Source organism: Pteropus medius, unplaced genomic scaffold (assembly GCF_902729225.1).
Source record: "Pteropus medius unplaced genomic scaffold, Ma_sr-lr_union100, whole genome shotgun sequence".
NCBI classification, from domain to species: Eukaryota; Metazoa; Chordata; class Mammalia; order Chiroptera; family Pteropodidae; genus Pteropus; species Pteropus medius.
In genome coordinates this window covers 11,343,658-11,366,354 of record NW_024353517.1, presented here as the reverse complement: position 1 = coordinate 11,366,354, position 22,697 = coordinate 11,343,658, and the positions used below count along the sequence as shown (strand labels likewise).

General features: G+C 33.1%; 1 protein-coding gene and 1 pseudogene across 12 annotated transcripts in view; one reads left to right on the top strand and one right to left on the bottom strand.

Annotated features, from left to right (window-relative positions):
* The window catches only part of DLG1 (discs large MAGUK scaffold protein 1), a 229,160-nt gene that overhangs the window by 121,304 nt on the left and 85,159 nt on the right, over positions 1 to 22,697 (bottom strand). The window contains exon 1 of one of the 12 annotated variants that reach the window (XM_039850658.1): positions 13,418 to 13,739. The exons of the other annotated variants lie outside the window; for them this stretch is intronic. Coding sequence (XP_039706592.1) covers positions 13,418 to 13,651 — 234 coding nt within the window. The 5' untranslated portion in view covers positions 13,652 to 13,739. Of the gene's footprint in view, positions 1 to 13,417; positions 13,740 to 22,697 lie in introns of those variants that run through there. 12 annotated transcript variants of the gene reach the window in all.
* LOC120593160 (uncharacterized) lies at positions 18,724 to 18,842 on the top strand (annotated as a pseudogene).

Below are 22,697 nucleotides of genomic sequence, written 5' to 3'. Positions count from 1 at the left end.
TTTATGGGCCATGCAATTTCTGTTGCAACTACTCAACTGTGCTGCAATAGCTTGAAAGCAGCCATAGGCAATACTCAAACAGGCACTGCTATGTTCCAATAAAACTTTATTTATAAAAGCAGGTGGCAGGCTGATATTGGCCTACAGTCTATAGTGTGCTGACTCCTGCTTTAGGTGATTTTTAAAGAAGAAAAAAGGCTGATTAGGTTAATGCAGAAAATAGAAAATGACTTCAAGACACTCAAGCTGGTTTTTGCTAACTACAGTTGGTTTAATTATGTTGCAATGCTTAATCTATGATAAAAATAAGCAACTCCTCCTCCTCCTCCAAAAAAAAAATCTTGAAAGTGAGAATTAAGAAAAATAAGAAATACATATGGAAATTCCAAGTTTCATCTTGAATTTTTAAAAATAATTTTACAAAAAAAAGGCCTATATAATAAAATTGTGTTCTTATAACTGAAAGAATTAGGCTCTATACAGTATACAGCCTCTCAGTTTGGAAAAAGTGATTAAAATGATGATTTTTTGTTCTGTTCTCTCTCCCCCAAATCCTGTTATGGTATTTAGTATAGATGAAAAAATTAATTCCGAAGACTGGTATTCTTGTTTGTTTTTTCTCTATTTTTCAAAATATTTTCAAGCTGATTTCTTTATCAAATTTATAATACTTTGATACATTCAATGGTTCTATGAAGATTAGTCAGAGTTAAATACAGAAAAATGAGGCTGAGGTCTGTTTGATTCAAATCTTAGATTATAATTTCATTTTTCACAGGATCAGCAAAAAATTTGTAAGGCAATCTATTGGTTCCATTCTGCCATAACAATAACTTCTTCATATTCCAAGGCTGGCTGAGTCAATAGTCATAGTTTAGATTTCACAAATACTGTAAATACTGTTCAGAAAGGATCGAATTGGAGTTTACAAAAGGATAAAAAATGAAGAGGCAGGGCTCCTTTTAAGGAGTGAGGGAAAAAAATCTTTTAAATAAATTTATCTAGGGGCAGAAGAAGTTGTGTTTAGGTTTCTCCTAAAATTCCACTGCTTCCACTTGTCAGAGCCAGTCATTTTACACTGGCACAAAACAGGTCCACTCTTAGTTGATTGATCTGCATATACCTGTAAAATTATCACATCAGTTGGTTTATTTAAAGCTTGTTAAATAAGGTGATAATTGTAGGCTAGCATTTTCCACAGGGTCTGAACAATTATTTTTTACCTTTATCAAAATTCTAAATGTTGATATAAAAACGGAGGCTGAAAATTTTATAAATAATAGTGCCAGGAAGTACAAAGTAACACAGTAAAAGATCTTTAGAGAAAATGATAGTCAAATTTTAACAATAAGAATTTAAGTTATTCATAAGTGTAAGACTATACATACCTCAATTTTTTTCACAGAAGGCTTTGAATTACTTTTGAAATATACATGATTTTACCAAATCCCGCATAATGTAGACTTGCTAATTTTTAAGCCATAGTTCTATATAAAAATGGCTTGAGAAATTTAAAGTGGCCAAACCATATTTAGAGGTTCCAAACTTTCTTGCAGCCATCATCAGGTTAAATGAAAATGAACACATATATCACATTTGTTTATTCATTCGACATATATTTATCAAGGGCATTCACCATGCTAGGCTCTGGGGATGCAAGAGAAGAAAACATACATCTTATGCTACCAGCTCTTGGGAAGCTTACAGTTTAGCAGATGACATTAAACAAATCATTACCCAATTGTTTACTGAAGTATAGTTGTGATAAGAGGTATGAGATTCATTTCTCATGAAAACAAACACTATTTGAAAACAAAGGGCAAAAATATTGCACAGGCTACATTACCTATCCTGACCCCATTAGCATGTAGGTCAGTCATTTTTCAGTACTTTCATTAACACTTTATTTTAAAGGTTAACTTTAAAACTTGTTTGAATATATTAAAATATATAAACTGCAGCTTGTGAAATTTCTTTCTTTTTATCTATTTGTCCTTGACCAAAGGGCCATCTATCAATCATGACATTACAAAAGAGTTACAAAGATAAATGCAACATACTTCCTATTTATAAAGAGATTCTATGACAAATTTCGCTTATTTAATTCTTCAAACTACAGGTAATTAATCTATATTAAGAAATAAATTATGTTTTTTTAATAGACTATTTTTAGAGCAGTTTCAGGTTTACAGTAAAACTGAGCAGAACTAGAGTTCCCATATAACCTCTGCCTACAGACATACATAGCTTTCCATTATCAACATTTGCCACCAGAATTGTACCTTTGTACAATTGAAGAACCTACATTGATACATAATTATCCAAAATTCACTGGTTTATATTAGGGTACATTCTTGGTGTTGCACAGTCTATGAGATTTAAACAAATTTAAAAACATGTATCCATCATTATAGTATCATACTGCCTTAAAAATCCTGTGCTGCATTCATTTCTCCAACTTGGCAACTTAACTTTTACTGTCTCCATAGTTTTGCCTTTTTCAGAATGTCATATAGCTGGAAGTATACAGTATATAGCCTTTTCAGGTATGCATCTTTCACTTAGTAATATGCAGTTAAGGTTCTTTCATGTTTTCGGATTCCTTTTTAACACTGTATAACGTTTCACTGTCTGAATGTACCATAGTTTATTTATCTAGTCACCTATTGAAAGATATCGTGGTTGCTTCCAAGTTTTGGCAATTATGAATAAAGCTGCTATAAACATCTGTGTACAGGTTTTTTGAGTAGACATAAGTTTTCAACTCATTTGGGTAAATACCAAGGAGTATGACTGCTGGATTGTATGGTCAATTTGGTATTTTAAAAAAGTTTACATGACCATTATAAACAATTATTTTTTATTTAATCTTCATCTCTGATTTTTCTGAAGTGTCCTGCTGTTCAAATGACTGGGTCTTAAACATCATTAAACATATTTTCGATTAGGTACATATAGGTTTCCTGTAAAAAATTCCACGATATTTTTAAGGTGAAAAGAGCAATAATTAATTTCCCAGTCTGAGTTATGGTGTTAATCTTATAAAATCAGTGGCATTTTGAGCAGAAAATTGAACTCCACCAAGAGGCACCATTTCATAAACAGCACAACAGAGTTTTTATCCTAACTCTGATTGCTTGGTTAGTTAATACCTAAAGGAGACTATTTATACCTATTCTCCTGGAAACTATCCTACTATCAGAGTCAGCATTTCCAAAGTAATTTAAGACTGTCTACCTATTGTGTATATATTCTAGTTTAATACAGTCATTATACTCTTAAATATAAGCAATTTCATTCCTTAGAAAGGAAAAAAAATATTGACCTAGCACTTCAAAACATAGCTATCGTTAGGCATGATGTTAAAGGTATGAATAGATAAGAAGGTTAGGTCAATTCGGGATGGTCCAAGGTGGAGATGTCTTGGTGTGGATATTTAGACCTGCTGCTTAATGAGAATAGGCAGAAGATAAATGGTTATAAATGATGTTCCATCTGCGCTGTCTGCTTGGAAAGTCTGTATTTATGCCTATTGCTTAGTTATTAACTTTAATTATTAATAGTTCCCTCTTTCCATCAAAAGTACTCCACTGTGTTTGATGAGCTATACAGTCAACCTAGTTATAAGAAAATTGAATGGTTTTCTCTCCTCTTCTCTCCTTGTCTCACTTCCTTGTGTGTTATTTCTTCCCAGAATGTTAAATATGAAGATAATCATCACCCAGAAGATCAGTATAACACTAGATAAAGTGTGATATAGACTTCACAGAAAGTCTCAAAGAGAATTCAGATAGATAAAAAATTGACAATAATAAAGAACCAAGTAGTGTTAAGTGCTATGAGGACAAAATTCTTTTAAAGGTAAGAAAGACAGATGTTTGGAGTAAAGGAGTGCCTGTTACCTTAGGCGCGAATCTGGGAAAACCCTCTGAGAGGCAACAGAAGAGCAGAAATCTAAAGGAAGTGAGGGAATGAACTATGAGAATATCTGTGGAAAAAATGCTCCAGGAACAAGGCCAGGGTAGCTGGAGTACAATAAATGAGGGAACAGTAGGAAATGGAACTGGAGATACTGCCAGGAGCTAGATCAGGCAGGGCCTTTTGGGCAATGGTAAATAAGAATTTTATTATAAATCAAATTGGAAGCTATGGAAGGGTTAAAACCAAGGTACTGATATGAACTGCCATTTTGTGACAATGACTCTGGCTGCAAAGTGAAGAACAGATTGGTGAGTGGAGAAAAATAGAGCCAGGGAGACCAGTTAGATGTCTACTGCTACAGTTCAGGCAACAAGTTAAATTGTGTTGACCCTTGAAAAACATGAGTTTAAACTGCTCAGGTCCACTTATACAAGGATTTTTTTCCCAATAAATACATTGGAAAATTTTTTGGAGATCTGCAACAATTTGAAAAAAAAAAAAACAAAGATAAACCACATAGCCTACAATACCAAAAAAGTTTGGAAAAAGGTATAACAAGAATGCATAAAATATATGGAGATCCTAGTCTGTTTTATCATTTACCACCATAAAATGTATAGAAATCTATTATGTAAAGTTAAAATTTATCAAAATTTAAACACAGAAATGTAAAGATGCAGTATCATATCCTAACTGCATACAATTAACTGCAGTACATTCTGTACTACTGTAATAATTTTGTAGCCAATTCCTGTTGCTATTGCGGTAAACTCAAGTGTTTGGAGTAGCCGCTTAAAATATCATGTGACATTAATCATTTCCACGTGAGCAGTTCATCTTTCCAGTAAAATATCTATTGCAGTAAAAAGTGATCTCTTGGAGTTTTCACATATTTTTCATCATATTTACTGAAATACCATAAACTCTGAATTACACCATAGGATCCATACCTAGTGCCACTAGTAATGCTGGAAAGTGCTCCCAAGAAGAAGAAAAAAGTCATGATGTTGCAAGAAAAAGTTGCTTCATATGAATTGCTTCGTATGTACCATAGATTAAGGTCTGCACCCGTGCTTGCCACAATTTCAAGACAAATGAATCCAATGCAAAGACCATTGTAAAGAAAGTAAAGGAAATTCATGAAGCCATCACTGCAGCTACGCCAGCAGGTGTGAAAACCTTTCATTTTTTTGCGAAATATCTTTTAATCTTGTACTGAAAATGCAGCTTTTATGTGGTTGCAGGATTGCTATAAGACAGGCATACCTATAGACTCTTCATGATTCAAGAAAAAGCTAAGTCATTATACGACAACTTAAAGCAAAAGGAAGGTGAAGGATCTAAAGCTGGAGAATTTAATGCCAGAAAAAGATAGTTTTATAATTGTAGAAAGAGTCTGAATTTTAAAAAGGTCAAGATAACAGGAGAAGCAGTTTTGCTGACCAAGTGGCAGCAGATAAGTTTCTAGACAACATTAAGAAAATCACTGAAGAGAAAAGATATCTGCCTAAAAGGTTTTTAATACAGACAAGAGCCCTATTCTGGGGGTTAAAAAAAAAAAAAGCCACAAGGGACATTTATTAGTAAGGAAAGAAAGCAAACACTAAGAATTAAGGAAGGAAGGGACAGGCTAACTCTACTGTTTTGTGCAAGTGCAGTAGGGTTTATAATCAGGATTGCCCTTATCTATAAAGCTGCTAACCCCCTGAGCCTTGAAGGGAAAAGATAAACACCAGCTGCCAGTCTTTTGGTTGTACAACAAGAAAGCTTAAACAATGGATTGGTTCCATTGATTCTTTGTTCCTGGAATCAAGAAGTACCTTGTCAGTAAAGGACTGCTTTTTAAAGTTCTTTTGATATTGGACAATATCCCTGGCCACCCAGAACCCCATGAGTTCAACATCATAGGTGTTGAAAAGGTCTACCTGCTCCCAAACACAATGTCTCTCTAATTCCGCATCTAGATCAGGGGTCATAAGGACCACATGGCTCATTATACACAGTACTCTATAAAAATGATTGTCAATGCTATGGAAGAGAACCCCCATAGAAAGAACATCATGAGAGTCTAGAAGGATTACACCACTGAAGATGCCATCACTGCTATAGAAAAGGACATGAAAGTCATCAAGCCCAAAACAATTTCTGGAGAACACTGTGTCCAGATGATGTACATGACTTCACAGGATTTACAACAGAGCCAATAAAGGAAATCAAGAAAGAGATTGTGGATATGGAGTGGGGGTGTGGGTGGGGGCTGAAGGTATGCGTGTGCGTGTGTGAAGGGTTTCAAGATATGTATCTTAGAGAAATTCAAGAGCTAACAGACACCACATAAGAGGAATTAACAGAAGACAGCTTGATGCAGATGAGTGCTTCTGAACCAGTGCCAGACGAGGAAGAAGATGTAGAAGAAGGAGTGCTAGAACAAACTGATATTAGACAATCTGGCAGAAAGTTTCGATTATTCAAGACTGCTTTTGACTTCTTTTACAGTATAGATCCTTCTATGATATGGGCACTGAAACTAAAACAAATGGTGGAAGGAGGATTGGTATCATATAGAAAATTTTTAGAGAAATGAAAAAGCAAAAAAGTTATACAGAAATTACAACATATTGCCATAAAGTTATACCAAATATGCCTGCTTCTCTTGTCTCCTCCTCTACCTCCTCTACCTCTTCTGCCTCTGCTGCCTAAGACAGCAACACTAAGCCCTTCTCTTCCTTCTCCACAGACTACTCAGTGTGAAGATGACGAGGAAGATCTTTATGATGATCCACTTCCACTTAATAAATAGTAATCATCATACCATACAGTTAATAAACTTACCTGTGTCTTTTTTGAAAATCTAATAACTGTACAGCAAGAACTTTTGGGGATGTTTCTGTGTCATTGTCATCATCATCTCAATCATCATCATACACTAAGTTTTCATTATGTTGAACATCGGGTGCAAGACTTGTATAGGAGTAGATAGCCTATCCTTACATAGGCATAAGGTGATATTTAATATAAAATGATGTGTCAGTTTTGTTTTATAACTTTGCTTTCAAATAGTTACATTAACATCCAGTATGCCTCTCTCATAATTGGAGAAACCGCATATCAGCCTATCATCACAGGTAAGTGTTTTATTAAAAAAATGTAACTGTTTCCAATAGTGTATTATGAATATGATTGTATACTGTATGCAATAAAAATTTTATAACGATTCATTTATTAGTGTATAGGCTAGACTATCTTGAAGCAATTGTATCTATTACACTAGGCTACCATAAAACAATCATATTACTGCTTCTCTGTTATCGATTCATGAATTGTTATTATAAATTGTAAATATAAATTTTTTTCAAATTCTTTTGATGTCAAGTGTTAGTAATACATATAACATTTACAGTGCTTTGTATCATATAAGACAATAAAGATGATTCATCTTGAAAATAGATGTAAACTTACAATATTAATAAATACAGTATAATACTGTAAATGTATTTCTCTTCCTTATGATTTTCTTAATAACTTTTTTCCTCTGGCTTACTTTATTGTAAGAACCAGTATATAATATATATAGCATACAAAATGTGTTAACTAACTGTTTATGTTATTGGTAAGGCTTCCAGTCAACAATACGCTATTAGTAGTTAAGTTTTTAGGGAGTCGAAAGTTATATGTGGAAATTCAAGTGTGTCAGGGGTTTTGTATCCCTAACCCTTACGCTGTTCAAGGGTCAACTTTAGTCGTTGTAGAAGTGGTGAAAGTGGTCAGATCATAAATATATCCTGAAATAGAAGCAAATGGATTTGCTATTAGACTGAATGTAGAGCAAAGGAAAAAGGAACAGAAGATGATCCCAAGGGTTTTAGTCTTTGGCATCTCAGTAAATGGTATACTCAATGAAGATGAGGAGAACAATATCAGTTACTTAGACAAGTGGAGATAACGAGTAGGAAGCTGGATATACACGTCTAGTGTACAGGAATTAGTTCCAAGATAAAGATATAAATATTGTTGTTATTTAAAGGCACAGGACTAGATGAGATCACCTGAAATGTGAGTATAAAAAGAGAGAATTTTAAGGACTGAGCCCTGAGGCACTTTAATATTAGCAGTAAGGAAAGAAGGAAGATACTGCAAAGGAAAATGAGACTGGGTATCAGAAGAGCAGTGTTTAAAAGTCAAAGGAGCAAAGAATTTAAAGGAGGGAGTAGTCAATTGTATAAGAAGCTGTTATGGGGTCAAGTAAAATGAAGACTGAGAATTACTGGATTTGAGAATCTATACTCCAAAAGAAGTTTTTTTTGGTTGGTTATTTAATGAGAAGTATTATAGCAGGTAGGTATGCTGATGGGAATAATCCAATACAGAGGGAAAGATAGATAATGCAATGAAGAGAGAATTTCAGAAGTCCAGGAATAGTCAAAGGGACTAAGATCTAATACAGAAGTGAAAAGTGAGTTTTTAGGAACACAGATGGATCGTTTATTTTAACGGGCTAGAATACAGAGTAAGACCATCAACTGAGAATGAGGGCCAGAAAACAGGTATTTGAAGTTTAATGTGCAGCTCAGCCTGTGTGCAGGAGGCAGAACATCAATTAATCAAGGTTGGATCTTATCAATGAAGTGACAGAGGGGCAAGAGAGTTGAGATTGTGAAAGATGGTGTTTATAGTCATGGACCAAGGAATCTGAGCAAGGCCAAGAAGGAAGTGAAAGCACAAAAGAAGTGATAGATAATAAAAGGTTGGGCTGGAAGTCTTCAGAGAGTATTAAAAAAATCATTGTAGGTGAGAAAGCGAGTTGAAAAGAAAGGAAATGCAAGCCAGATTGTTTAAAATGTGTGCAAGTGAGATTTTGTAAGTGGTATAATCAATGGTAATGAGTCCTGAATATAACCATTTAATCAGGTCACTAAACAACAAGTTCCTGGAGTTATACACATCAAACAATTGATAAGTGTGATTATGGATGGATCACACAAGGATATTGAAAATCACTAAGAATAATTCAGGAATAGGAGGTAGACAAAAGATGGTAAACCAGGTGTTCAAATCATCAATGAGTAGGAGTGATTGAGAGAAAAGCAGATGACTAGAAAAGGAAGGGAAGTAGAAAACACTGATGACATCTACATTTTTTAAGAGAGGAGGTACAATCATTCCTAAAATATGAATGATAAGCAAGGAAGACAATTCCACTTGTTGGTCCCATAGTGCATGGGTTATGACAGATAAGAGTTTCACTTTTTGTGAGGGTTGTATCCTCAGAGCAATGCCAGGTTATGGTGATTATGGTTAAAACAGATGTAGCATATAAAATTAGTTATGTTGTTGTGCTTGGGGGACCTTGATAAAAGGTAGATAATCAAATTTAGTTGTCTACTTGTGGCTAGTTTGGTAATTTGCAGAAGGGAGTGTTGGGAGGGGTGGTAAAGTCAGGGAACTGGTGGTCGCCCCAAGAATCTGAGGTGTTCCTTTGGGCCCCTCCTTTAAATCTTACAACTAAAGGCCTTGAGATCTGTGGTTCTTAAAAAAGTGTGCAGCTTGCATTTAACAGTTAACTTATTCCACCAACACTATTTACTGAATACTTGAATAAACTGCACTACTCTAGGTGCTGTAATTCCTAATTATCTATATTTAAATTTGTCCACAGACTATCAAAGATAAGCAATATAGAAATAAAATAATAATAATGTAATAAAATAATAGATGTCAGGCACTGTTCTAAGTATGTTACATAAATTAAATGATTTAATACAATTAACTCAATGAGGTTGATACTACTGTCTTCTTTTTTTGGACAATATAGCCAATGCTATACATACATTACCATTGACATATAATTCATCTTATTAAAGTCACACAAATGAAAAGGCAAACAAAATAGTTCACACATAAAACCATTGAAACCACAGAATTACATGATAGTTACTTAGGAGTTAAAGCAAAAAGTTGCTATTGTATTACACTGAAATAGAATCAGAATTTTGATAAAAACTATTTGCAATTGATCCTACAAAGCCATTTAAAATTTTATTTTTTTCCCCATTTGGTTCAGATCTTTAGTATATATTGATAAATGACTTAGTTTATATTTCTTTCAAATCTCTTTACATTATTTGTCTTTTTCTTTACCTTTGTATTTTATCTCCAGAAGTATAGGCTAAGTAGGATAGGGTGGACTGGCATTAAGTGATCCTAAATGCAAGAATAGGATGAATACTGAGGTGAGAAACTGAGGAGGGGTTGACAATGCAAAGGCTACTTTTTCTATATTATAATAACTATTTGAAATTAAGACATAAGTAGTATGAAGCCCGAAAGAAAAAAACTTACATGAAAGTAAAATAATTCATGTGAAACTCAATTTAATATTAACAAAACAAAACAAAACAAAACAAGACACACACACACAAAAAAAAACCCATGATGTAAATGTCTGGGACATACCAAATGACAAAAATTTAGAGAGTTTGCAAGCTATATGATTACATCATTGGTTGGGCATTCAAACGGGTGAGGAAAGCAGGTGCATGAGAGATTTCTGTGGCTTGAAAATGTGAAGAACGGAGGGGAAGAAAAAGGAAGTGGAGGAAGAGATGGGCTTCTGTAAGAACTAAAGGCACTTATGAGGGAGAAGAGTAGATTCAATAAATATAAGTACCCAAGTCGTTTCAGATTAGGTGCTAGATTTTAGAAGGCCATGAGCTAATAAAGTTCCAGGAAACTGAAATGGAAATTAATCAATCAATTCCACAAACATTTATTGAGCACCAGTCAAAGGCCAAGCCCTATCCTAAAAGCTGGGGGTGTTATGTTTATAACCACATGGTTTCCTTATTTAAAAAAAAACATTAATGACTTCCTACTAAGTTCCAGATATTACAGTAGAACCAAATAATCTTAGTTATGAACATGAATACCTCCAACACACAAGCAACTTAAAACAAAAAAAAAGGTAAATTTTCTTTTTTATTTATAGAGGATAATAAAGCAGAGTAATTACTTTCAAATTAATAAAACTTGATTTAATAACAATTCTCCAAACCGCTAAAGTACCATGCAGCATAGATATAAGAAATTAGATTCAAAGTTAATCTGGCTATCAGATCTTAGAAAAGAATATTTCTGACAACAGTGAAATAGGTGATCTGGTAATTGCTGTTGTTATTTATCAATCACATAACAAAACAATAACAATATTATACTACTATATTCATAGGTATATAGTATATACTCAATTAACAAATTTCAATGATCTACTTTGTTTTTACATATAAATCCATCTAGTGCTATAAAATAAAACTGCCAGTCAAGAGTCAGTAGATGAAATAGAAAAATGTATTCTGGTATCAACTAAGATCCAAATATGTCTAACGTTCTCTCTCAGTTGTATTATATTCCAGTGAGTTATAATATAACACTTGGATATGTAAAATATCCAACTCTTCAGATAGAAAAATGTGTGTAATGAAAAATAAAAGCCAACATTTGCCACCAGAAATAAAATCCAAAACTTCTCGCCTTATGCCTATACTTCTAGAAATAAAATACAAAGGTAATGAAAAAGACAAATAATGTAAAGAGCGTGAAAGAAATATAAACTAAGTCATTTATCAGTATATACTAATAAATCTGAAAAAATAAAATTTTAAATGGCTTTGTAAGATCAACTGCAAATAGTTTTTCTCAAAATTCTGACTCTATTTCAGTGAAATACAATAGCAACTTTTTGCTTTAACTCCTAAGTAACTATCATGTAATTCTGTGGTTTCAATGGTTTTATGTGTGAACTATTTTTTTTGCCTTTTCATTTGTATGACCTTAATAATATGAATTTATGTCAATGGTAGTGTATGTATGTATACATATATAGTAGTATGTGTTGATATAGTACTGTGTATTTACATACACTATAAAGTTTTTAACATCGTTTTGATTAAATTTATTGGGGTGACATTGGTTAATAAAATTATATAGGTTTTAAGTGTACAATTCAATAATACATCATCCATATATTGCATTGTGTGTTCACCACCCAAAGTCAAATCTCTTTCCATGACCATATATTTGACCCCCTTTACTCTTATCTATCTCCCTCTCCCCCCATCTTCCCCCCTTTATTTTTGACAACAGAAAATATCTTTTAATATAAATCTATAATGAATAACAATGCCAAGCTTTAGTCTTTGCGTCCCTTTTTGGTGTATGTAATTATAGTCAAAATCTAAGTTGTTAAATTCTTGAGGTAGGGTTCAACTAAAGAGTTAAATAAATTTTTGCCTCTGAATAAGTGTCATTAAAAGTGCCTATATAAAAACAATTAATGACTCTCTCTAGCCTAGTAATTCCATTTCTCTCAAACATGTAAAAAAAAATAGAATTTCTTAAGAAATTTGACTTTTTAAAATAAAAACTACTGAAAATAAGTAACCAAAAATAAGAAATAAGCTGTTGACCAAAACTAAGAAATAAGCTATTGACAGTTTATACTTATCATACTGCTAATTATTTTTTTAAAATGGTTTTGAAGGGATTTATTTTAAAAAGGCCCTAAGGCATGTGTATCTATTTTGTTAACTTAAATATTATTGATGTCAAAGAATAAAGGCATTCACCTTATTTTTAAATTAGATTATTTCTTATCTTATCATTTTCACTAAAGTTGAGTGAATATCTATTAAAAATGTTTTAAAATAAGAATATTACTCCAATTATTTTTAACTTTATATTTTCCTCCTATTTTCAATACCCATTTCCTCAAAAAGATGTAATTCTTTTTTAATTTGGTAGACTTTTAGTGTTTGCTCATCTCTCTAAACTGTCAATTGATTATTGAAAAAATTTTTCCTATAATTGTGTAATTATACAAGTTTACTGCTTTCAAATTAACTCTAGATAATATATATTTATAGAAATGAAAGGTTTCACTAAATTCCTTGAATAAACCAACATAATTTAACATGAAGAATACAGAATGATAGTATTTCACAATTTCAATTCTATTTACTGTATTTAATTTAACCTATTTTCAAAACATTAGAAAATAAAAATATTTCAACCTGTCTTCTTTTATCTTATTATTGTAACAATCTCCCAAAGATTATCTAATGACATATGAAAGCTAAACAAACAGGTATTTTCTTTGGTCAGACATCACACTTTTATAGCATTTAACACAGTCTAAAAATGAGACAAGCATTATTAATCTACATTTTAATTTATGTATCAATGGCTTTATATTTTATAGACGTCATTCGACAGAACCTGAGATTGTTTTGTTTGGCATTACATAATAAGATCAAAAGGGAAAATATTTTTTGTTTCTCTTTTGTACCAAAGACCTACACAAATGGACTAAAAAATACAGTTCTGTACATCCAAGGTTTCAGTGCATAATTTTTTTATAATAAAATATCTACACTAATATATTTATGCAAAACAAACACAAACCAAAATATATTGAAAATAATTTCAACAAGTGGTATGTTACCTGGGTGGAGCTGGCGGCTACGGAGATGCAATCAATAAAGCTGTGTCTTCGAGTGAAAAATGCAACTATCTGCTGCCAGCGTGAAGGTTCTGGCTCAGCTTGCAGTTCATCTGATGAGCCCTTTTTTGCCCAGTGTTTCTGCTTTGGGCCTACTGAGCCATGGCTAGAGCTAGTATTGCCTCCTCGACTGGCACGAGAGTACAGAAGTGTGTTGTTCCCGAAAATGTAATTCATCTCTGCAGCCCTGCAGGTGGTTGCCAAGCAGTCTTACTTCTCTACCAGCTGCCTTGTGGTGAATGATCGGTAAAAACTGCAGCTAGAATTACAGCAGCATGACTTGTAAATCAGGGAAAATAAAGACCTTGAGAAATGATGCTCATTTTCTCTGTAATTTCTTCTTACGAAAGAGCTTGTATCTTCCCTCTGTACCTGTTAGCTGCATGATGGCTGAGTTTATATTTGCAGACAAAAAAGATGGCATAAGGTGGATTTCTTTCTCACGATTGTTTTTTCACCAGCGTCTGCAGGAACCAAAAGCTGTTCCTTTTGTTAGCTGATAACTAGATGGACTGAAATCCAGGAAGTGAGGTCGATTAGCAGGTAAAGGATGCTATAAACACTGGACTACCAAGACCCTTTGAGGCTGTCTGATTTAATGCACTGGGTGGAGAAACCCTGGATTACCCAGTCCCAATCACAGTCTATAGTAAAATCCAATGGCATCTTCACTGCTTAAATTATAAATATGAACTGAATTTAAAAATACAAGCAGATTCTCTGTCAACAGTTCTGACTGTTTAAAATAATTTTAATAAAAGAGTCTTTACCATTAACATATACATTTCTACATCAGGAATGACCTTACATTAATTAGCACTGGTTCTAAGTTTTTTAAAGGTACAATCTACATTAAACTCTGAAGATCTAATGATAGAAATCCATTTGTAAAGTAGCATGATCACTTTATGTAATTTTTTTAATGCTTTGATAATTGAGTCTGGAGGCAGAAACAGATTAATTAGCAAAATAAATATTTGGCTTCTGGAACTTTTGTGACAAAAAAAGAACTGTTATCAGCATCATCTCTCATATATTATAAACATTAAGATTATGAAGTTATGAATTTGTAAAAGTGCAAAAAAATTAAAAGTAAATTTTTTTATAACCGGTGGAACAAGTTTTATCCAATACTACATAAATAATACTCTGGTTCACAAAATAATATTGTTTGATTGCTAAATAGACATTTTCTAACATCTAATATCTAGGTCTGTGTTTCTCAACATTGTAGTCTACCTCAGAATCACCTAGGTTGCTGGTTAAAAATGTAGACTGGTACCCCCTCCTCATCAGAATTTTTAGGAGTAAAAGGGATCTAGAAATTTTCATTTTTAAAAAGTCCCCTAAATGACTCTTAAGCAAACTCAAGTTTGAGAATCACAGACTCCTAAGTCTGTTCTCTCAACATTATGCCACATTAGTATACAATACAATATATGGTCATTTTAAAACAATATATGAATAAAAATGCTACTTGATAATTTACTAATGGTTAAGCGATTCAATTTTTAAGTTGATATAAACATACAACATAAGTTTCAACTTCAGCCATAGATATTTTTTCAGATGTGGACTAACAAAATCTTGCTTATGTGCTATGTGCTTACCAGCACCAACTAAATGCAACTAACTGGAAAGCAGCATTGGCAAACAACCTTCGCGTCCACTGTAAATCCTGATTCATCAAGACAAGTTGCTAATGCTGTCTCTATGATTCCATTCCTACGATACAGACACATGCCCAACAAAGGTTAAAAGTCATGTGAGACTTTGGAACAAGATGCTTTGTAACAGAGATTATGGCAGAAAGTTTGGTGCTTCTCAAAGACTGCTGACAGAAGTTGGCAATTTTGTGGCCTAGGCAGACAGGTCCTTTCCATTAGAGTGTAGGGGAATAGAGCAAACCACAAAGGGCCAATAGAGAACTAAGAATCCTCTCTCAAAGAAAAAATAAAACTCTTGAAAAAAGGAAATTAAAGTTGTACAATGGACCAGGTACGTATAAAAAGAACTGATTACTGTGGTTTATACAAATGCTATAGTGATTGGTTTGGTCCCAGAATATGTGCCTTGATCCATGTTTGATGAAAACCTGGGGAAGGCAGATTCTATTATTCTGGATTGGCATGGATGAGGATATTGAAGACATATTTCTTACTCAGGTTGCACAGAGTACCAACAAAGACAGAACAGTAAGCCATTTATTACACAGATTTCTCATCCTAGAGAGTCAAAGAACTTGGGAACAATTTAAAGTCGATAGGTCACGCATCCCATATATCCACTGAGTACAAAGAAGAAATACTTCTCAAATGTATAGATTCCCTATTCAAATCCGCTGACATCAAGAAAGCAAGTCTGAATTTTGAGAAAGGCTTATTTATGAAAATGTCCCTTATTGAGAGATATGAAAATCTATGATCATCTCAACCACTGCCCAGTAGTCAATACATGCACACAAAATCATGTATGCACCTAAATCACAATTGGTTTCATATGATTCAATGGAGAAGCAGAAGGCAACCAACTCTTCACTGATCTCTACTTTAGAATAGTCCTACTCATGTAGCAGAGCTGAAAGTTACTCTATTCCGTTAAAACAAAATTTAAGTTCATTATAAAACCTGGATTGTCTACTAATATAATAAAAAAGAATAATACACAATGTCTAAATCACCAAAAAGAATTACTATTACTATTTTAATATGATATATAGAGAATTAACATTCTTTTTTCTATACAGTTTAATTCTTCACATAATAGTAATAATAGTATCTATACTGGAACTCTAAATAGGAGAAAGCTTAAGTAAACTAAGTACATCCATTTAGTGGATTATTATGTAACCTCAAATATGATTATGAAAAATGTATGACTTTGAGGATGTTTATTTTATAACATTAAATAGAAGTAAAAACGGTACAAAAATTTATCAGATAGGTCCTCAATTATTTGTATACTTTTCCAAACTCACAGATAAATCCAGAAGTCTTTAGGTATAGTAACAGAGGCGAGGATTAAATAGTCTTAGTGAAAAAATTTTAAAGGTTGAAGAATGAGAGGAAAAACAATATTGAAACTCTGAAATTACAAAATAATTACAAAGCTAATGTACTGTAAATGAAATTTTCCTTACCTTTTTATCATTATAACGTGGCCTATTAATTTTCAAAACATACAACTGTACTAAGATAAGACTGAACTAAGAAGACTGATAACACAGATTTGTTATTTATCTATAAAAACTGATAGCACCGTAAATACGAATCCTTTCTGCATGAGCACCATCTAGTGGTCAAGTTGCATGCTGACTATATAATTAGTACAGCAGGGACACCCCCAAACAAGTAAAACAATTTTCAACAACATTTTAATATACTCCAGAGATGTGAAAACAAAGTTGATTTCAAAAAGTGCCCATTATGTACTCAAAATGGAAAAGATTCTATTCCTGTATCATTTAGTTCAATAGGCAGATATTTGCTCATGTTCATTCCTCTGCTACCCTCATTTCTCACAGTTTTTGAAAAACTATCAACTGCTGCTGGTGATTTCATATGATAATATTGTCAATACTACTGGATGAACTGTGTCCAGGCTGGGAAATATACTTACTTAAATAACTGCCAGCTCACATACCTTGTTCTATCTTTGATTTCATGTCCCTCTTAACTTTACTTTGCACATATTAGTGTGAACATAATTTTTCTTGTCATTGAAGACAAAAGCAGAATAGAAATTCATTTGTTTTCTCAGTAATCATTGCAACACTCCATACTAAGCAATTCACCTACTGCCTTCCTTGTCACTTGATCTAGATTGAAATCTATTTTGAAAAAGGCTGGTTTTTTTTTTTTTAAATTTGTTTGACTTACTGCTTTGACCATTTTACCTAATTACCAGCTCATTTTCAGTTTTAGGGATCTTTACACTGTTCTTATCAGTATCATACTACTATAACTGTTATGTACAACAAAAATTTACTCAGTGTCTTTTTCTTCCACTGTAGGATTTTTCACCATAACACTGACAATTTCTTTCATGAAACTGCCTAACACTGGCAAGAAACTTTCCTTTTCAGAGTCATAAATCATAATTACTTTTGGCTAAGGCCTGAGACCCAATACTTCCTACTGATGTGCCAACAGCAATCAAGGCTCAACTACAACAGGAGGGCACACAATCAACACGAGGGAAACATGTGGAGCACCTGGCCCAGGTAACAAGGGAGACTGTGCCACTGGGCCTCACAAGTCACCTACTACGTAAGGCCACTCTACGAAGACTGGGAGACACAGCAGCTCCACCTAATACATAGAAACAAACACAGTGAGGCAGCCAGAGTGAGGAGACAAAGAAGCAAATCCCAAATGAAAAAGCAGAACAAAGCTCCAGAAAAAGAACTAAACAAAATGAAGACAAGCAATTTACTAGATGCAGAGTTCAAAACACTGGTTATAGAGATGCTTAATGATCTCAGTGGGAACTTCAACAAGGACCCAGGAAACGTAAAAATGGAAATAGGAAACATAAAAAAGCCAGAACTGAAGAATACAATAATTGAAATGAAGATTATATTAGAGGACTACAAGCCCGGAAAGCAGAGTCTGAAACAAGATGAACACAAAGAGGCCCACACCAAGACACTTCATAATTAAAATACCAAAGGTTAAAGACAAAGAGAGAATCCTAAAAGCAGCAAGAGAAAGGCAGTCAGTTACCTAGCAAGGAGCTCCCATAAAACTGTCAGCTGATTTCTCAACAAACTTTGCAGGCAGAAAGGACTGGCACAAAATATTCAAAGTGATGAAAAGTAAAAACCAACAATCAAGATTACTCTACCCAGCAAGGCTATCATTTAGAACTGAAGGACAGATAAAATGCTTCCCAGACAAGAAAAAGCTAAAGGAGTTGATCACCACCAAACCAGTATTACAAGAAATGTTAAAGGGACTTCTTTATGAAGAAGGAAAAAAGACCAAAACTATGAATAATAAAATGGCAATAACTACACAACTATCAACACTTATTTTAAATGTAAATGGATTAAATGCTCCAACCAAAAGACATACGGTGACTGAATGGATAAGAAAACAAGACCCTGCTGAGACTCATTTCAGATTGAAAGACACACACAGACTAAAAGTAAAAGGATGGAAAAAGATATTTTATGAAAATGGAAACAAAAATAAAATCTGGGGTAGCAATACTTATACCAGACAAAACAGACTTTAAAACAAAGGCTAGCCTACAGCCATGTTACCCCGAACAAGCCTGATCCAGTCTGATCTCGGAAGCTAAGCAGGGTTGGGCCAGGTTAGTACTTGGGTGGGAGACCACCTAGGAAGACCAGGTGCTATAGGCGTAAAAAAATAAAGAAAAAATAAGGGATTGTAAGCTGACAAGGTCCTTGCAATCTGTGAGGTCAACCAAGGGTTGCTTCGCCTAAAAAAATAAAATAAAATAAAATAAAATAAAATAAAGCAAAGGCTATAACAAGAAACAAAGGATCCTGTAATTCCATTTCTGGTATTTATATGAAGAAACCCAAAACGCTACTTTGAAGGGATACATGCATCCTTATGTTCATACAGCATTATTTACTATAGCCAAGATATGGAAGCAACCTACATGTCCATCAATAGATGAATGAATTTAGATGAATGAATAAAGAAGTGGTGTATGTGTGCATGTGTGTGTGTGTGTGTGTGTATCCACACAATGGAATATTATTCAGCTATAAAAAAAATGAAATCTTGCTGTCTGCAACAAATGGACCTAGAAGGTATTATGTTAAGTGAAATAAGTGAAATAAGTCAGACAAATCCTACACAATTTCACTTATATGTGGAATTTAAAAAATAAACAAACAAAACAAATTCATAGATACAGAGAACATTTCGATGGTGCCAAATGGGAGGGGTTTGAGGAGGTGAGTTAAGGGTGGGGAAAGGAGTAAGAAGTACAAACAGGTAGTTACAAAATAGTTACAACATGGAATATAGTCAATAATTCTGTAATAATTATGTATGGTGTCAGATGGGTACTAGATTTATCAGGGTGATCACTTCATACATTATATAAATGTCTATTCACTATGTTGTACATCTGAAACTAATATAATATTGTATGCCAACTGTAACTGAGAATAAAAATAATCAAAAATAGAAATATAGTGCCTAATTTACATTGTCCTCACTTGATCACTACAAGTCAAAGATAATTTTTCAAATTACAAAAATAATAGTTCATATACTGAGTTCTATGTATAGTATAGTAGTAACCATGAAACTACAAAAGTAAAAAAGCTCCCTATATTAGCTTTTTTTTTTTAAAAGAGAATGCTAATCTGATAACTGACAGCATATTTTAAATAAAATATACCTCACCGTAGAGCTTCCTAAAACATTTATCCTGGTTTTTAAAAAATAAACACATTAAAACTTACCTTCTTATGTCAAAACGAAGTTTTAAATTTTTTGGTTTTCTAATAAAGTTAAAGGAACCCTAACTATTTTGCTATTACTCCCCCACTCCTAATCTATCTCATGCCTCAAAAATGTATCCTATGAGGCACTTGCCGCAGTAACCTATGCATGAGATAGAGGCAGGAAGAAATTCCCTAAACAGGGCCGCTTAATTCTTAAAGCACAACTGTATCAGAATATAGTCTGTCAAAAAGTATCAAAAACTTTCAAAAAGTTCGTATGCTTCTGACCCAGTAATTGGACTTCAGAAAATCCATCCTAATAAAATAAACCAAACACTTTTCATATCCAAAGATTATTCACTGCAGCCTTCTTTAAAAAATCTACTAAAAATGGAAATAACAAATAGCAAAGACCAGAAGTGTTCATCAAATTATGGTACAAATATACTACATAATATTATGTCTGAAGTTTTTAAAATTTTAACATGGGAAATGTGAATAAGTTTATGACAGGAAAAAAAAGCTCACATTTAAAAAAGTAAGATATAAAATGTCATTTAGAAACAGATGAAAGAGAAGTTAGATCATTTCTTCTACTGGAAATGAAAATCCTTATCTACTCTGACCAGATATAAATTAGAGAGCCAGGGGATTGGACTATTCTACTTAATAGCAGCAGAGGGGTCAGGGGATTGGACTATTCTACTTAATAGCAGCAGAGGCTGATTAATAACTGTTTCAGAAATTGAGGCTGTTTAATACCTAAGGAAAAAAAAAACACACAGAAACTGAAAAAGAGCAAAAGGATGGCCTACAAGGATGAACAGGTTTTCAGTTGCTTTTCAGTAAGACCAGCTGAATTATTACCATAGTACACTAAGATGCTTTGATGCTATACAGTACTTTCTTAATCTTACTAAAATGTGTCAACAATGATTTGTATACTCAAAACTGCCATTTCACTAAGGCAATAGTAAAATGTCAGCAACTGTAAGATGCACACCAATTTCAGAAAAGATAAAATGTGAAAAAGTTGTTTTTAATAACTGATGATAAAAGATTTTAATCTCAATAACTTACTCCTTTACATGAGCCTCTGTCAAATTTGTCTTTCAAAAACTCTGGGGGGGTGGTCATAATCTTTATTATATAGTAACTATACAAAAGACAACCAACTGTACACAAAGGATAAAAACAATTTTAAAGCAGATATCAAAAAAAATAGGCATAATTGACTTTATCCTCTTGTGGTGAACAAATCAGAGGAAAATGAGTCAGAAGAAAGCAAGTGAGAATCTTTAAAAAGTTATTACTTTTTCATTGCTTTCTCAAAAACTGGAAATATTTTAGTGTTGTTGGTAGAATGAGGATCAAATAAAGAATGTCAGAAATTTACAACAAATTCAGAGTAGTATATGTATGTTTGGTTCAAAGAAGCTAGGTTCTACTGCAGAGCTTCTAGATGGTGGCTATACACTAGAAACACATGCAGAGGTTGTAAAAATCCACAAGACCAGACTGTACTCCAAACCAATGAAATCAGAATCTCTGATGTGGCACTCAGACATCAATTCTTAAATCTCCTTAGATGATTCCAATGTCCAGCCATAGTTGAGAACCATTTATGGGCAATCTTTGTCCTAATTAAGGATTCACATTCCTAGACTGATTAGCTAGCATTTGACTAGGTCGCATTTGGAGATTGCTGCTAAAAGGTTTTTGCTATATTAATCTTTGATCAACACCAAAGATTTTTTTCTTTTATCATGATGAACAAAGTAGGCATTAATTGGTGAAATCCACTGTATTCCAGTTATATAGATTGGCTAAATTTATTTAGAAACAAAATCCACCCCCTTGCATAAGGGAAAGAGAAAACTCTGTAAAGACCTATACTCTTACACATGGCACTTTAGGTTTAATCCCTAAAATGTCTGGAAATTCTGGGTTATAAAATCTTGTCTCTGGAATACTATTTTATTGCCTAGAGTGAACATTTTATGCAAAAGCAGAGAGCCGAGGCTCTATCATATTTAAAGAAAAGACTATATAAAATACTTTATGCGTACTGGCTCACTGTTTAAATGTTTGGTTGTGTCAGAATTTGGTAGTTACATGGAAGTAACTACCAAAACACCTACAAAACCACTAAGGAGTAGGGTATGAGCAAATTGGTTTTGGATAATTTGTAACAATCAGAATGAAATAGAAATTCAAAGCATCAGAAACAAAGAGTTATACATACCTGGCAGGGTTTTCCCTACTAAAGTAAGAAATTACATTATTTTAGTCAAGAGAAAATATTTGTAGGCTGATAAGAACAGCATATAAAGCAAGAGGGAGTGCTTAGAATTCAAGTGTTCGAAGGTTCAAATGTTGTTTAAAATGAAGGTAAAAGATATTTGACTTAAGTTTTTTTACAGTTAAATATGTATATTAAAATTTCTAGGATAACCATTAAAGGAAGAGAAATAGAATAAATAACTTCTAAGCTAATCAAAAGGAAAAATGAGATGAGAAAATATAATCTAAAAGAAGACATGAGAGAAATAAAGGTCTCCTATGTTTAAAAATCAAGAAACATACTTCAAAATAACTCATGGGGCAAAGAAAAAAATCATAATGAAAATAAAATAAAATGCTAGAATGATAAAAAAAAATGACATATTAAAACTTGGATGAATACAGCTAACATGTCATTTAAAGAGAAATTTACAAACTTAAATACTATTAGAAAAGACTGATAATAAACCAACTTGAGAAATTAGAACAAAAAAACAAACAGAATAA